Source organism: Gopherus flavomarginatus, chromosome 1 (genome assembly GCF_025201925.1).
Source record: "Gopherus flavomarginatus isolate rGopFla2 chromosome 1, rGopFla2.mat.asm, whole genome shotgun sequence".
Lineage (NCBI taxonomy): Eukaryota > Metazoa > Chordata > Testudines > Testudinidae > Gopherus > Gopherus flavomarginatus.
The window spans coordinates 377,688,417-377,706,103 of NC_066617.1; the positions used below are offsets into that span (position 1 = coordinate 377,688,417).

At 46.4% G+C, this 17,687-nt stretch overlaps 1 protein-coding gene across 1 annotated transcript; it reads left to right on the plus strand.

The window, feature by feature from the left end:
* Positions 1-312: 312 nt before the first annotated feature.
* On the plus strand, positions 313-1,260 carry LOC127053617 (olfactory receptor 52M1-like). Its single transcript, XM_050958668.1, has one exon. The coding sequence runs from the start codon at positions 313-315 to the stop codon at positions 1,258-1,260; it is 948 nt and encodes a 315-aa protein (XP_050814625.1).
* Positions 1,261-17,687: the final 16,427 nt, after the last annotated feature.

The following is a 17,687-nucleotide window of genomic DNA, read 5'->3' on the forward strand; positions in this document are numbered from 1 at the left end:
CCCATGAGGTGCAGGATTTATTGAGCAGGGAGCACCATGAAATATGGAATTGGAATTAGTAGGGTCAGTTCTTCAGAATTCATTTCTCTGAATAATGAAACTGTCATTTATCAGAGTGAAAATCTACTCCCTCCATGAAACCAGCCTCCAGTAGAGGATATAGTGTCTCAGATTCACATTGTCTCTCCATCCAGGTATTTGTATTGTGACCATCACCCTAGACCCTCGGCACACACAGTAAGTCAGGGGAACGTACGGTACATACAGGAGACACTGTTCTGCCTCAGAGTCGGACACCTTCTCTTCTACTCCATGTCAAGTTCCAACACAACCTACTTCACCAAACCCTCCACCTTCATCCTGCTGGGCATTCCTGGCCTGGAGACATCCTATGTCTGGATCTCCATCCCCTTCTGCACTATGTACATAATAGCCATCTTGGGGAACTTTTCCATCCTGTTCATTGTGAAGATGGAGCAGAGCCTCCATAAACCCATGTACTATTTCCTCTGCATGCTAGCTATCACCGACCTGGTTTTTTATACGTCCATCCTGCCCAAAATACTGGCAATCTTCTGTTTCAGTTACAAGGAGATCAGTTTCAGTGCCTGCCTAACTCAGATGTACTTCTTTCACTGCTCCTATGTGATGGAGTCTGGGATCCTCCTGGCCATGGCTTTGGATCGCTACGTGGCCATCTGTAATCCCCTGAGACATTCCATGACCCTGACGAATCCCCGGGTGGCCAAGATTGGCCTGGCTGTTGTGCTGCGTGGTTGCATTGTTGTATTTCCCTATCCCTTACTGGCAAGACAATGGCCTTACTGTAGAACCATCATCATCCCCCAGCCATACTGCGCACACATAGCTGTGGTGAACCTGGCCTGCGCCGACACCCGTGTTAGTAGTTACTACGGCCTCTTTGTGCAATTCGGTGTGATTAGTATGGATGGGATTTTTATCATTGTGTCCTATATCCTGATCCTCAGGGCCATCTTCAGCCTCCCCACAAAGGACGCCCGGATCAAGACTTTTGAAACCTGCGGCTCCCACCTCTTTATCATTTTAACCTTTTACATCCCAGGTCTCATCATCTCCCTCATGAACAGATTTGCCCAAAATGTGCCCCTGCATTTCCATGTTCTTATTGTTAATGTGTACTTCTTGCTGCCCCCCATGCTGCACCCCATCATCTATGGGGTGAGGACCAAACAGATCCGGGGCAGGCTTCTCTGGCTCTTTATTCATAAAGGGGCCTAACGTTTTCTCCTGGTGCTCTGGCTTTCAGACCGAAGTCTGTGCAGAGCTGGCTGGTGACATGGTGCTGGATACCACCTTTCTAATTACTTTTAACTGGATATCTGAGGCCCCATGCCCAGTGCTGTCAATTCCCCAAGGCCCTGCCCCCTGATCCACCTCTTTCCACAAGGCCCCTTTCCCCATCCCACCTATTCTCCCAAGGCCCCGCTCCATTCTCAACATCTTCCCCCAAAATCCGACCTCTTACTTGCTCCCGTCCTCTCCAAACCCTTGCACTTGCTGGATCATCTCTGCCTTCCTCCCCCAACTCCCTCTGCTTTGGGGCTGGGACAGGATCTGCTGCAGCCTGGCAAGAAACCGGCAGTGAGGACACAGCGCTGGGGCTCATAGGACATTCTGGAGCAGAGAGGGAAGCCAGGAAACTATATAAAATCAGCTGAGGGTTGGGAGCAGGGCTGCGATATAGTCAGCTGAGGCCTGGTCTACACTACGATTTTAGTTTGAATTTAGCATTGTTACCTCGATTTAAGCCAGGACCCTTCCACATGACAAAGCCCTTTTTTATCGACTGAAAGGCTCTTTAAATCGATTTCTTTACTCCACCTCTGACAAGGGGATTAGTGCTGAAATCGGCCATGTCGGGTCGAATTTGGGGTAGTGTGGATGCAATTCGATGGTATAGGCCTCCGGGAGCTATCCCAGAGTGCTCCATTGTGACTGCTCTGGACAGCGCTCTCAACTCAGATGCACTGGCCAGGCAGACAGGAAAAGGCCCGCGAACTTTTGAATTTCATTTCTTGTTTGGCCAGTGTGGCGAGGTGATCAGCACTGGTGATCATGCAGAGCTCAGCAGCAGAGCTCAGCAGCATGATGTGCACATTGCTGGGCACATTGCCCAGCCTGCACTTTGTGAGAAGTTTATGATCATGTCTATGTCCTCATCACTCTCGTCACCACGTTGCCGTCGCCTCCTCGCCTGGGTTTGCTTTTGCAGCTTCTGATGGTGCACTGAAAAAAGGCGCTTCTGATTCTGCACTGATCATGGAGGGCAGGGCGACTGATGACATGGCTTACAGGGAATTGAAATTAACAACAGGGAAGGCTTTGGATCAAGGAGAAACACAAACAACTGTCACACAGAATGGCCCCTTCAAGGATTGAACTCAAAACCCTGGGTTTAGGAGCCTCTTAATTTAACAAAACAAATTGGGTCAATTTCTTGTTTTGATCCATCTATCTTTTACATCTTAGGCTGGCAGCAGACGATGCAGTACGACTGCTAGCCATCGTCATCTCCTGGGTGCTCACCAGAAGATGGGAATGACCTGGCTGAGTCACTCCCATGTCTGCCCAGGAGCCCCTGACTGACCTCACTGAGGTCGGCTAAAAGAGCACCCAGGAATACGACGATGGCTACCAATCGTAATGCACTGTCTGCTGCCAAAAGGCAATGAGCTGCTGCTGTGGAGCAATGCAGTCCCATGTCTGCCAGCACCCAGGAGACGTACAGTGACAGTGAGCTGAGCGGGCTCCATGCTTGCCGTGCTATGGTGTCTGTTCAGGTAACCCAGGAAAAATGGTGCGAAACCATTGTCTGCCATTGCTTTCACGGAGGGAGAGAGGGAGGGAGGGAGGAAGAGGGGGGCCTGATAATATGCACCCAGAACCACCCGCGATACTGTTTTTGACCCATTAGGCATTGGGATCTCAACCCAGAATCCCAATGGGCAGCGGAGACTACAGGAACTGTGAGATCGATACTCACAGCTACCCACAGTTCAACGCTCCAGAAGTTGATGCTAGACTCGGTACTGTGGATGCAGTTGGCCAATTTAATGCACTTGGAACATTTTGTGTGGGGAAACACACAATCGACTGTATAAAAATGATTTCTGAAAAACCAACTTCTGTAAATTCGACCTAATTTCATAGTGTAGAAATACTCTGAAATTGTGCCTCGTACAGCTTGTTGCCCTAAAGCTCAGCTTCAAAGTCCTGAGGGCAGAGAACATTGTGTGGCTTATTTCCATCCTTTCAGTGATTGTCTCAGGTTGAGTGGGGGAGGTCTAGGTTGGATATTAGGGAAACACTATTTCACTAGAAGTGTGGTGAAGCACTGGAACGCGTTATCTAGGGAGGTGGTGGAATCTCTATCTTCAGAAGTATTTAAGGCCCGGCTTGACAAAGCCCTGGCTGGGATGATCAGGTTGGGGTTGGCCCTTCTTTGAGCAGGGGGTTGGACTAGATGACTTCCTGAGGTCCCTTCCAACCCTAATATTCTATGATTTGTTCCTCCTTGCTGGGGCCTGTACCTGGCAGGGTCCCTGCAGTGGGGATGGGTTGGGAGCCGTTTGTCGTGAGCGAGACCTCAGGGGCAGGGCAAGGGATCAGTTTTGAAGCTAGGAGGACAACAGCTGAGAGCAGTGATAGGATAAGCCCCTGCATTAGCTGTGAAGGCGGGATGCTGGGCAGAGGCTGGGTGGCTGCAGTAGCTCACAGGGAGGGAGATTAATGGCACAGCTACTGTTACCCAGCAATTTATACAGCACCTTATCTGGAACAACAGGGCTCCCACTGCCCAGGGGCTGAAGCTGAACGGTGAAGCTGAGTCTAACATACACTCTTCCTGATGCTTTTGATCACTACATCTAGAAGTTCTTTAGCTAGGCTGCCAGGCAGGGTTCTCCCCACGTCATGGATGGGCAGAGCCACACAGAGCTAAAGTGATTTACTCAAGGCCACACAACGAATCAGTGACACAGCTGAGAATAGAATCTGGGAATCCTGACACCCCCCTACCTCCCTGCACAACTGCTCTGGCCATGAACTCGCATTGCTCCTCTGTGTTGTGTTAGATACACTGAGGCTGTTTCTGTGTCGTGATCAGTGGAGTTGACGTCCTTCTTAAACAGGAGGGATTTAATAAAGGAACAGCTAAAAACTACAGCCACACAAACAGGTTTCCGCACAGTTCAGTTTTCAGCCTTGTCTTGCTTCTTTCCACACGCTGCCTGGAACTCTACAGTGTACAGAATGGACAAGGATGTGCTGTAAGGAACCACATCAGTGCAGGCTGTGACTCTGCAGCCCTGATTAGTGGCTTGTGGTAGCAGCACACTAGAAATAATAAATAATTATCTACATTTAATGCAAGGAGAATATGTGCCCAAGCTCATCCAGCGAATCCACGGGAGAGCTGGGACTCTTCGTTCCCAGCTGGCTGGTCTTGGGCCAAATCCTCAGGTGGTGTAAGGGGTTGCAGCCTCACTGACATCAGGGGCGATCCCCAGCATTAAAGAAACCAATGGAGAGAAAGCACCATGAATCTGTGCAGCTGCATGGACCATACAAGCCAGGTCTGAGACACTAAACAAGAGATTGGAAGCAAGGGACACTGGGCTATTTTCCTGGCTCAAGACATTTTTCTTCCTGCTGCCTCAGTTTCCTCATCTGTAAAAGGAGGATACCTCCTGGGAGGAGTGAGCAATACTGTGTGTAGAGCCTATCAACAGTAAATTCTGTCCATGTGTGACCGTGCTTCAGTGGGACATGGTTGAGGATACCAAACTCAGGACAAACTGCTGAGAAACAGGGTAGAGTCACCCCAGGCTGGCGGTTTTTCTATGGTTACATTATACCAAGCCAGTAATAAATGTAAACTTCGGTCTCATCACACTGGTTAACTAGACACATCCCAGCCCTTGGCACACCATTCGCACACCGGATTTCATGATGAGCAGTCAGTGGAAACCAATTTCCACCACATATCAAGTCCTTCCAATCTGAAGACACCAGTCACTTATTCAGGTCCATATATAACTCAGATCTTATGCAATAATCCAACTCTGCCATCCCTTTAGCCATTAAAAACTAAAGGTTTAATAATAAAAGAAAACAAGAAGAGTAATAAATGGAAAAACATCCAAGTGGTTTTTCAGTGTTCAGAGATCAGGATCACAACAGTAACGGAATAAATTCCTAGCTTGCAAAAGTCTCTCTGGAAATAGCCAAAGCAGGTTGAGGGTCATTAGTCCTTACTCAGAGCTTCCTTGTTAGAAACCCAGTGCATAAATATCCTCTGCCCTCTGCTTAGAATTGCCAATATTAATAACTTCAGACACAAAGATGATACATGCATATACACAGGATAATCATACTTAGCAAATCATAACTTTCCTATTGACACCTGACAGGACATACTTTGTACAACATTTGTTGCAATTATATAACCGTGGTAGCAAGAATGATAAAAATGGTCAGATTCAGTCATACAGCACCACATCATGTTCTTGCCCCCTGTTATAACTAGTAAGGGAAGGGTAACAACGGCATCTGACGAAGTGGGTGTTCACCCACGAAAGCTCATACTCCAAAACCTCTGTTAGTCTATAAGGTGCCAAAGGACTCTCTGCTGCTCTATCTGTGTTGAGATATCAACTACTGGAAAAGCAAAATGGAAACCAATGGTGCACAGATATTTCAAGTGACCCAGAGAAGGCACTTGCTGACTTTTGAGATCACTAGACTGAGCTACAAAGTGTTGAAAGGTACAGAAAACTGTGCAAGAACACCTATGGGTAACACCATAATGTTTGCAATACTTGGGAGTTGTAGGGTCAAAACCTAATTAAAGCCTTGGGCACACAGCCACTGCATTACTCATTGACAAACAATCCTGACATTAGGAGCCCCAAAGCAACACTGGCATGTCCCCATATTTATTGTTGTGATATGATTATGATGTGTTTTATAGAAAGTTTGTCATGGAATATATCAATGGAAAAGTTATGATTTGCTGAATACGATTACCCTAGTTGTGTGCATGTATTATTTTTGTACCTAAAGTTAGGAATATTGACTATGTACCATTATTTCAAATGTGTTTGCCCCTCGGTAACATAGAATCATAGAATATCAGGGTTGGAAGAGACCTCAGGAGGTTCTAGTGCAACTCCCTGCTCAAAGCAGGACCAATTCCCAATTAAATCACACCAGCCAGGGCTTTGTCAAGCCTGACCTTAAAAACCTCTAAGGAAGGAGATTCCACCACCTCCCCAGGTAACCCATTCCAGTGCTTCAACTCCGTGCTAGTGAAAAGTTTTTCCTAAAATCCAACCTAAACCTCCCCCACTGCAGCTTGAGACCATTACTCCTTGTTCTGTCATCTGCCGCCACTGAGAACAGTCTAGATCCATCCTCTTTGGAACCCCCTTTCAGGTAGTTGAAAGCAGCTATCAAATTCCTCCTCCTTCTTCTCTTCTGCAGACTAACAATCCCAGTTCCCTCAGCTTCTCCTCATAAGTCATGTGCCCCAGCCCCCTAATCATTTTTGTTGCCCTCCACTGGACTTTTTCCAATTTTTTCGACATCCTTCTTGTATACAGTCTGGGGCCCAAAACGGGATACATTACTCCAGATGAGACCTCTCAGTAATGGGACATTAAGAAACATGATAGGCCTTTGAAGGTTATCCCGACCTGATGGACTTTCCTGTCAATATTCAAGCAAGGATATGGGAAATGGCCCCTGCTATGACTCATCGAAGTAGGCAGGGGCACGTGACCAGCTCATGTGTCTCTGGACTCCATCCTGTGCCTGAACTTTTCCACTAAATGTGCTGAGGGCTTTTGCTTGGAAAAAGTGAAGTTTCCTCCACATGGCAGAAGCTATAATAGTGGAAAGCGACATTGTCACTTGGCCTAACTCCCCCCACAACTCAACATCCGGAACCACCTTACAAATAATTACTGAACTGGGGATGTTTTCGCAAGCTGAAGGGATTTCTTGCCTGTGTATTAAAGATAGATGGACTGTTTGTCCCATCAGGTGAGACACTCCTTGATTCAAATTCTGTCTAGCGTATAGAACTGAGATTGGGGCAAGAAATTTACACTGGTCAATCTTCTGACAAGGGCAAGACAGCACAGTCTGGGGTCCTAGCCTGGGGAATTGGGGGGAACTGGCTGGAGTGTCTCTATTGTTGGTTCATGAGTGGCTAGTGAAAGCTTTCATGTAACTGCAGCTGGGTGTGTCTCTGTCTGTGTATGATTGTGTAAGTGCAAGACCTGGCATCACTGTGAGAAAGGGGCCCAGCTTGGTATGTGAGAGGCCTCACGGGTTCCCCGTTCCATGTTGCAACCTGCAGAAGTCCATCACATGCATTGAAGAACAGGCCCTGCAACTGTATAAGTCCATTTCCCGCTTACCATGCACTCAGTTACTGATGGAGAGGCTGTTTTTATGGCAGGGAAGTCAGGACTCCAGGGGTCTGTGCGTCAGTCTCTGTGTGACTTTGGCCAACTCATGTCTCCCTGTTCCTCAGTTTACCCATGGATATAATTGGGATACATTCATAGTGACTTCCTTTCCTAGGTCTTTTAAAGATCCTTCAGTGAAAGGTTCTACGTGGTATGAGAATACTTACTGATGAGAATTACAATTCTCTGATCCCTTAGCAACCTTATGCTTCCAGAAAGTGTCTCCCCTCAGTCATGTTTCTCCAGATCTGTCTGTCTAGTGTCTGCCCATCCATCCTAGGCATTTAGACAGCAGCAGATACTATGAGACCTAGACACTATCCCTAGCTTTTTTGTAATCAACTATAATTTAAAAAAAACAAAACAATGTACACCAAGCAGTGGTGCAGTGGAGAGCCCAAGAGTTCTCATCTCCCTTTGGGAAGTTCCCTTAATTATTGTTACAGCTAAAGCTGGATAACAAACACAGAAGCACAGAAATGGAAAGAGAGAGACTGGCTAGGATGTGTCTGGTCTCCAGCCTGTTTACATCCAGATGCCGCTTCTCCCCAAGGGCCTGAGGAAACCCCAGTGGGATTGCACAGAGCTAGATTATAAACAGTGCACAGCCCAGTCAGCTCTCGGCGTGGGATGCTGCTACAGATATTCGACTGAGAGAGGTCTGGGACACGGTTACCTGAAGGATATTCCCAGAGAAGACGCTTCCTTCTCAGAAATCACAGGTCCCCATCTCTTTCTGTTCAACAAACCAAGTGCAACATAAGCATGATGGGATAGAGGAGAGGTCTGTATTCCTTTCCACTTAACGCAGCCTTTAAACATGCCAGGGCCCTTGCTACAGGTGCTGAATTTGCTTTAGTATCATGGACCAAAATGTCCCTCTTTTCTGTGCTCCTTAGTGATGGGCTCCAGCCCTACGGGGGCTGCATTTCAGGGGCACAATGGATCCTCCGGAATGAAAGTTTGTTAGTAGATGTCCAGGACAAGGCCAGATTTAGAGGCTGAGGGCTGCTGTTTGCTTAGGCCCCTATGAAGCGCTATGGCAGCCCCCTTGTCGTGTTTTAAGTGTAGACAAGCCCTCAAGCAGGTGGTCCAGAAAAACATCCCATCTGGAGTAAGAACTGGATAAAACCTCAGGAGCCAGTTGTGTGTTAATGTACAGACACTGCCACCTCCTCCTCTTGCAATTTAGGGCTTTGGCTGTTAGCCGGGGGGAGAGGCTGTGGGGTATGGAAGAGCTGTTACCAGACTTTATCTGTTGAAAGGCATGGAGGTGCTAGGGCGCCTCACTAGCAGAAATATAACATTTTTTCAACATGGTCAAGACATCTTGTCTCCTATCTTCATTCTAGAAATTGGCTGAACTGTTATGCCTGCAACTTTCAAAATGCAATTCAGCCGGAAGTAGACACCCAGCATAGGAAAATTCAGGTTAATATTTGGCCAACGTATATGCAACTGAAAATGAAGTCTTGTAATTGAAGGTGTCAGACAGACTTAACGATGAGTCGTGTCACCAGCACCACCAACTATGGCCAATTCATTTGTGACTCCCATTCAGCTAAGCTCTTTGCTACAGTAATGTCTGTGGCAAGGAGTTCCACAGGCCAAATATGGATTATGTAAACAGTTTTCTTTTATCAATTTTATATGTTCAGAGTTTCAGGGTTGGAATGTCCCCTTGTTCATCTGTTATGAAATAAATATAAATGCCTGAACTACTCTCTGTATCAAAAGATTCATAGTGTTTAAAGTCAGAAGGGACCATTAGATCATTCAGTCTGACCTCCTGTGTAACCCAGGCCATTAAATTTCACCCAGTTACCCCAGTATTGAGCTCCGTAAGTTGTGTTTGAGTAAGACCTGGTCTACACTAGGATTTTATATGATTGAATCAAAGAGTGACTGAGTTAGAATGTGCTGCAAGGATCAGCTAGTCTAACCCCCTGCCAAGACGCAGGATTTGTTGTATCTTAACCACACTAGACAGATGACTGTCCAGCCTCCTTATAAAAATGACAGGTCTGGGGCAAAGCACCGCAGATACTCTTTCCTCCCTGGCCTTCTGGTACATGTGTCTCAACTCCTCCACTTTTGCTGTGTACTGCAGTGTGTCCTGATTGTAGCTCTTTTCCCACAAGCTGCACAAAATCTGTCCTTAGGTATTGACATTCCTATAGCTGGAGCACAGCTGGGACTGCACAGCCTCCTCCCCAAATAATGAGCAGGATCCAGAAGCTCAGCAGTGTCCCAAGCATTGAGCCACCACAGCCACCTGGGAAGGTGTGATGAGAGCATTCCCCACCAAGCAAACAGGAAGGGGAATTTCTAACTTCCTGGGCCTTTAAAGGGGGGCTGTCAAAAGGTGTTCACCTCGGTGCAGGGGAGAGGAGTTGAAACTATTCACCAGAGCAGTCAGGATGGGCAATGTGGGATGCCTACTGGAGGCCAATTTTAGTGATAAAAACAAGTGCAAGTGTCTACAGTAGCACTTTGATGAGCAAACTTTTGCATAAAAGGCCTTAAATCTCTTGTTAAGGTGATTTTATGATGTCACTGAAACTGAGGGGTTCTGTCATTGAAAGTGGCTTTGATGTGTGTACACCTCCACTGTTTCTTCGTCAAAAGATGCTTTTTTTGTGAAAAAACTTGGCGGTGTAGACAAGGCCTAAGGAATAACGATGGATAACCAGTGTCCACACTGTGTTGCTGCTGGTGCCCTGTAAAGTTTCCTACACCACAATATGTGGGAATTATTCAGACAGGGAATACCATAAAATATGGAATTGAGATTAGTAACCTCATTTGAGCGACCAATCTGCATCACCCATGAGAACAGCCTCCAGTAGTGCATGTAACATCTCATATTAACATTGTCTCTCCATCCAGGTAATTGCACTGCGATCATCAGCCTAGGCATATACAGGAGGTGAGGAAAAAGTATGGTACAAGCAGGAGACACATATTCCCCTATCCATGTCAGATTCCAACACAACTGACTTCACCAACCCCTCCACCTTCATCCTGCTCGGCATTCCTGGCCTGGAGGCAGCCCACGTTTGGATCTCCATCCCCTTCTGCACCATGTGCACCATAGACATCTTGGGAAACTTTACCATCCTGTTCATCATGATAACAGAGCCGAGCCTCTATGGCCTCATGTACTATTTCTTCTGCATGCTGGCCACCAGTGACCTGCTTCTGTGTATGTCCACCCTGCTCAAAATGCTGAACATCTTCTGGTTCAGTTCCAGGGAGATCAATTTCAGTGCCTGCCTCATCCATTTGTACTTCATTCACTGCTTCACAGTGATGGAGTCTGGGATCTTTGTGGCCTTGGCTTTGGATCACTACGTGTCAATTTGTGATTCCCCTGAGACATTCCACCATCCTGACAAATCCTGCGGTGGCCAAGATTGGACTGGCTGTGGTGCTTCGCAGTGGAATGGTTGTACTGCCCTATCCTTTCCTGGTAAGACAGTGGCCATATTGGAGAACCAACATCATCCCCAAACCGTACTGTGCACACATAGCCATGGTGAAGATTGCCTGTGCCGACACCCATGTCAGTAGTTACTACGGCCTCTTCGTGATATTCTTTGTGATGGGTCTGGATAGGATTTTTATTGCTGTATCCTATACCCAGATCCTCAGGGCCATCTTCAGCCTCCCCACAAAGGATGCCCGGATCAAGACATTTGAAATCTGTCGCTCCCACTTTTTTATCCTTTTACATCCCAAGCCTTTTACATCCCAAGTCTTTTCATCTCCCTCCTGTACAGATTTGCCTAGAATGTGCCCCTGCGTCTCCACATTCTCATTGCCAATGTGTACCTCTTGATGCCCCCCCATGCTAAACTCTATCATCTATGGGGTGAGGACCAAATAGATCCAGGGCAGGCTGCTCCGGCTCTTTACTCATAAAGGGGCCTAACGTATTCTTTATGTGCTCTGATTCTGAGATTGAGCTCCATGCAGAGCTGGCGGGTGACATGGTGCTGGGCCCCCTTCCATGAACTACTGATTGGACAGTCAAAGTGACATTAAGTTCTTTTCTCGCCTTACTGTGCTGTGTCAATGTGACAAACTGAGGAATCGGTCTGCGTACTATTCATAGGATGACCACATTTCTAATTGTTAACTGGACCTCTGAGGCCCCATGCCCTGCCCTGTCAATTTACCAAGGTCCTGCTTCCTGCCACACCTTTTTCCATAAGGTTGCTTCCGCTGTTCTTTATCCCACAAGACCCCACTCCCTTCTTCCCCTCTTCCTCCAATGCCCTGCCTCAGGTCTACCTTTTCCCCCAAAACCCCACCCTGTTGCTCACTCCCCTTCTCCCCAATCCCATCCACTTGCTGGATCATCTTCAATTTCCAACCCTACCTACCGCGAAACTGGGCTTCCTCTGCCGTGGGCTTGGGACAGGATCTGGTGCAGCCTGGCAAGCAACCTGCAGTGAGTGCAGTGAGGACGCAGTGCTTGGGCAGACAGGCCAATCTGAAGCGGAGAGGGAATCCATTAAATCATGTAAAATCAACTGAGAGTTGGGAGCAGAGATGCGAGGCAGCCAGCTGAGATTGTGCATCCCACAGACTGTGGGCCCTAAAAGCTCAGCTGCAAAGCCCTGAGGGCAGAGACCATTGTGTGGCTTATTTCCTTAGCTTTCAGCAATGGTGTTAAGTTGCAGTAGGAGAGGTCTAGGTTGGATATTAGAAAACACTATTTCACTAGGAGGATGGTGAAGCACTGGAATGGGTTATCTAGGGAGGTGGTGGAATCTTCATCCTTAGGAGTTCTTAATGCCCTTTTTGAATGTTTCATGCATAACATTTCAGCTGACTTCTCAAATGAAGCTAGGAGAGAAGATGTCTTGCCAATGCTGAAAAATTCTTATAATTATTCTAGTGAGGAGCCCTTCTAGCTCCATGCTTTCCAGCAGATAAAAATCAGGTAAGTGTCCATTCATTATCAGCCAGATCCCTGAAATGCAAGACGAGGAGTTGACAGTCTCTGCTCATTCACACACAGTTGGTTCCTGAGGTCTTTACTCAGTTCTTACTCCAAGGGGAGTTTTGCCTTACTGGGTCCAGAGAAAACTTCGGGCCATGGCCTCCAAATTTGGCTTTGTGTTGTTCATCTACGAACAAATTTCATCCTGAAAGATCCACTGTGCCTCTAAAATGCAGCCATCTTGGGGTGAGAGGTCAACAGGGATTCAGAGAAAAGAGAGAGAGTTTGGACAATGATAATGAAGCAAACTCATCACCAGTGGCAAGGGCCCTGGGATGCTGGGTGCCTGTGTCTTGGTTACGTGGGCACCCCGACACAGTAGCCAAAAACCAGACTGTCCCGGTAAACCCATGATGAGTGGAAACACCATTAAGTCTCGTATGATGCTTTGAACCATTGTTATCCTTATGTCTTTGGGCTTTTCCAGTACTCTCCACTCAGGTGCCTTGTGCCCAGGGGCAGGAGGCTGGGACCGAGGCATCTGTCTATAAATAGGATGGTCATTTATGACTCTCAGCACGTAATCAGATCTCACCGATACTGAACAAGGGAGTGACTGCCTTCTACATAAAAGACAGTTTTCTCCAGGTTCTCTGCAGAGGGGTGGGCGTGGAAGGAATGGAACCTCCCCAGGAAAGGGAACAGAGAGAGGAGGGGTTGATCCAGCCCTTTTTAAAACACAGAGACTGGATGAGCCAGAAGAAGCTGGGGTGGGAGAGAGGCACACAGGAGGCACAAGGGACTCTTTGGTTGCAGGGCTGTGGCTGCAGCAGTGAGACAGACTCCAGCTGGAGGAGAATCCATGAGTTACAGGAGGTGACCCCTGGACACCTTAGAGGCCTCTGACCAAATCCCAGAGTTCACTCCAGGGTGGTGTGGACAAAGTAATGCACATTGGAAAACATCTTTCCAGATATGCACAGAAAATTATGGGGTCTAAATGAATTTTTACCGCTCAGGAAAACGTTCTTGGAGTCATTGTGGATAGTTCTCTGAAAACATCCACACAATTGGCAGCAATAATCAAATAAGGGAACAGAATGTTGGGAATCATTAAGAAGAGGATAGATAATAAGTTGGAAAATATTATAAAATCATGATTGGTGTGGAGAAAGTCTATACAGAAGTGTAATTTACGCCTTCCCATAACACAAGAACTAGGGGTTACCAAACGAAATGGATGCGCAGCAGATTTAAAATGAATAAAAGGGAGCATTTCTACACACAATGCACACCCAACCTGTGGAACTTGCCAGAGGATGTTGGGAAGGTCACGACTATAAGAGGGGGAAAAAGAGAACAAGATAAAATCATAGAGGATAGGCCCATCAGTGGCTTTTAACGAGGATGGGCAGGGATGTTGTCCCTGGCTTCTGTTTGCCAGAAGCTAGGAATGGTCGACAGGGTATGGATTCTCTCTGGAGTACTTGGCATTGGTCACTGTCAGAAGACAGGATACTGGGCTAGATGGACCTATGATCTGGCCCAGTATGGCCATTCTTATGATCTAATGTTCACTGAGGCAGGGAATGGAGTGCAGATATTGTACTGTGTGTATTCGGTATCTCTTATGCTGTCTAAAGTAAAGGAAAGATTTTAGAAACCCCGTTTGCAAAGCCTGGGTCTGTTTTCTTTAACGATCCTGTGCCCTGCTGGAGAATAACTGAAAGCAGAGTGCACTCAAGGGGGAGCTCTAGCAAGGATATGCTGAACCAACTGGAGTGTCTGGGGGAGCTGAATCACTTTAGGGAGAACAAATTGTGCACCACTTCAGAAAGGTTTGGGATCACCCAGCCCTACTCCCTTTCCACTCACAGTGCTCTAGTGTCCATGGAGCAGCTCCAGGTTTGCTGTCACAGCCCCGCTCAAGCTCCCGTGGCTCGATGCGCGCCAGAAGGGTGTGTTTGGTCCCACATACTGGACCCATGTGCTTTGAGTCAGAGCAGCGTTCAGGCCCTGCCTCTAGCTCTGGGATTCTAGGCCCACACTTGGGGTACAACTTCCATTCTAGCGCCTCCCTCTGGGAGTGGGGAGCTGCACACCAAGCGCCAAGACCCTGAAGCTATTTTCCTTTGCTTTGTATCTTGGCAGGCTTTTCTCCTACAGTACAGAGTAGACTGCAGTCTCTTTCAGGACATGGAAGTAAATCTTATATAAAAATATAAAATTAGATTCAGAAAGGTCTAGTTCCAGAGCTATATTGCTCTGACACTCTGTACCCCCAAAGGAAAACCCTGGCGCCCGACTTTCACTGTTATATAGTTACAACAAATCTTGTACAAACTATGTCATGTGAGGTATCCATGGAAAAGCTGTGGTTTGCTGAATGTGATTATCCTGTTTGTGTGTCTGTATCATTTTTCCCTCTGAAATAACAAATACTGACTATCTACCTGTATTTCAGATGCATTCCCTCCTGTGGTGACTCCCACAAAGTAGTTAACATCCAGTTAACATCCAGCACATTACGAATGGATATTCAAATTCATGGCTCATCAATTAAGATAATGGGCCATGGTAGAAGTTTGGCCCTCTCTGTATCCAAAACATGGGTAATGGCCCCTGTTATAACTCATTGAAGTATGCAAGGATATGTGATCAGCTCATGTGACACTGGACTCGATCTTATGCCTCTTCTTTCCCACTAACTATACTGGTATCTCTGTTTGGGACAATGAAGTTCCCTCCATATGGCAGAAGCTGTAAAAGAGGAAAGTGTTACGACCACTTGGTTTCACTCTCCCCACAGCTCAACACTTTAAAACACAGCTAGAAAAAAAAAAGACTTTTCCTGGAGATGTGGTCACAGGTTATAAAGGAGAAATGCAGGAATCTGTCCAAAAGTCCACAAATAGGAACAGCTGTGTCCTGCATACAAGGAGGCAGGTGATATTGCTGAATATTTCACTATCTTTGAGAGGCTGTATATGATTCATATGATTCCTGATAACCAGAAGATGCCCACTTTAGTTGAAAACTTAACTGGTAAAGCTCTGGATAAATTAAATTAAATGACAATTGAGAATCTTTTAGATTATTCTAAATTCCAGGAAATGATTTAGAAATAATTTCAGATTACCCCTGAAACATATAGTGTGAAATTTACAAATTCTAAGAGGTGTGCTGGTACAAGTAATGTGGAATATGTACAGACACCGCCACATCCTCTTCTTGCAATTTAGGGCTTTGATTGTTAGGGGCAGGGTGGGAGGTGGGTGTTACCAGATTTTATCTGCTGAAAAACATGGAGGTGCTAGGGCTCTTCACTAGCATAAATATGACAATGGTTCAATATAGGCGAGACATCTTCTCCCCTAACTTCATTCTAGAAGTTGGCTGAACAGTTATGCCTGAAAGTTTCAAAATTAAATTCAGCTGTTAAGTAGACACCCAATGTGGGAAATTTCAGTTTAATGTTTGGCAAACTTATACACAACTGAAAATGAAATCTTGCAATTGAAGGTGTCAGACAAACTTAACTATGCCTTTAAAAAATGGAGGAACATTGCCACATAGATCAAGAGGCAATTGGTTCAAAGTACAGCATAGTAGTAGTAAGAAGAGGAGAACAATGGAACAGATGCCCAGGCAGGTTGTAGAAAGTCATTCATTGGAGGTTTTTATCAGGAGGCTGGACAGCCATCTATCTAGAGTGGTTTTGACACAACAAATCCTGCATCTTGGCAGGGGGCTAGAATAGTTGATCCTTGCAGCCCCCTTCCAACTCTGTCATTCTTTGACTCGATGATATAAAAGACTGAATCATCTGGATCCGTACCAGTTTCCCTACATCCTTCCTATATACTGGAGACTCAAACTGGACACAATACTCCAGCTGAGGTCTAACCAGCGCCAAGTAGTGCTACTATCCCCTCCCGTGACTGGCATGCTCTGCCTCTGCTAACGCAAATGAAAAATTGTATTTGCTCTTTTTTGCAATGGCAAAAAAAAAATCATACCCCTGAGGGATATAGCTATATCAACCTGACACTGGTATATACAGCATGAGGTCTACTGAAGAATTGTTTATCAACCTAGAGATTATCAGAGAGGTAGATTACATACTCTGACAGGAGAATCCCCACCGAAGTACCCACGGGGCTGTTGGCAGTTGAAATGGGGTCACCGGTGAGGATAGCATCCAACTTCTTATAAAAATGGCAGGTTGTGGCACAGCACCAGAGATACTGTTTGCCTCCCTTGCCTTTTGGTAAACGTGCCTCAGTTCCTTCACCTTTGCTGTGTACTGCAGCGTGTTCCGATCGTAGCTTTTTTCCCACACGCTGCACAAAATCTGCCCTTCGGTATTGACATTCCTATGGCTGGAGGGCATCTGGGACTGCACAGCCTCCTCTCCCCAAATGCTGAGCAGCTCCAGAAGCTTCACGGTGTCCCCAGCATGGAGCCACCACGACCACCTGGGAATGTGTGATGTGAGCACCCCACACCGAGCAAACAGGAAGGGGAATTTCCACATTTCCAGGTCTTTAAAGGGGGATGGGCAGAAAGTGTTTACTTCGATGCAGTGGAGAGGTGTTAAAACTGTTCACCAGAGCACTCAGGAGGGCAATGTGGGACAGCGACAAAAACAAGGACATGTGTCTACACTGGCACTTTGCCAACAAAACTTTTGCGTAAAACTCTTGTCAAGGTGGTTATATAATGTCATTGAAGCTGAGGAGTTCCATCTCCGAAAGTTGCTTTGCAGTGTGTATACTGCCACTATTTCTTTGGCAAAAGCTACTTGTTTGTGAAGTGTAAGAAAATCCTAAGGAACAACGAGGAATAACCAGTATCCACACTTGTGTTTCCTACTGGTGCCTAGTAAGGTTTCCCACACCATGATGTGTAGGAATTCTTAAGCAAGGAGCACCATAAAATATGGAATTGGAATTAGTAGGGTCAGTTCTTCAGAATTCATTTCCCTGAATAATGATAATGTCATTTTCGGTGTGTGAAGAGCGACCGATCTGCTCCCCTCATGACAACAGCATTCAGTAGTGCATGTCGTGTCTCATATTCACATTATCTCTCTATCCAGGTATTTGTACTGCTACTATCATCTGAGACCCTGAGCACATACAGGAAGTCAGGGGAACATATGGTACATGCAAGAAACACTGTTCTGCCTCATTGTTGGACACCTTCTCCCCTACTCC

Coding starts and splice junctions, on each gene's coding strand:
- LOC127053617 (XM_050958668.1), top strand. CDS start 313: ATGTCAAGTTCCAACACAACCTACTTCACCAAACCCTCCACCTTCATC.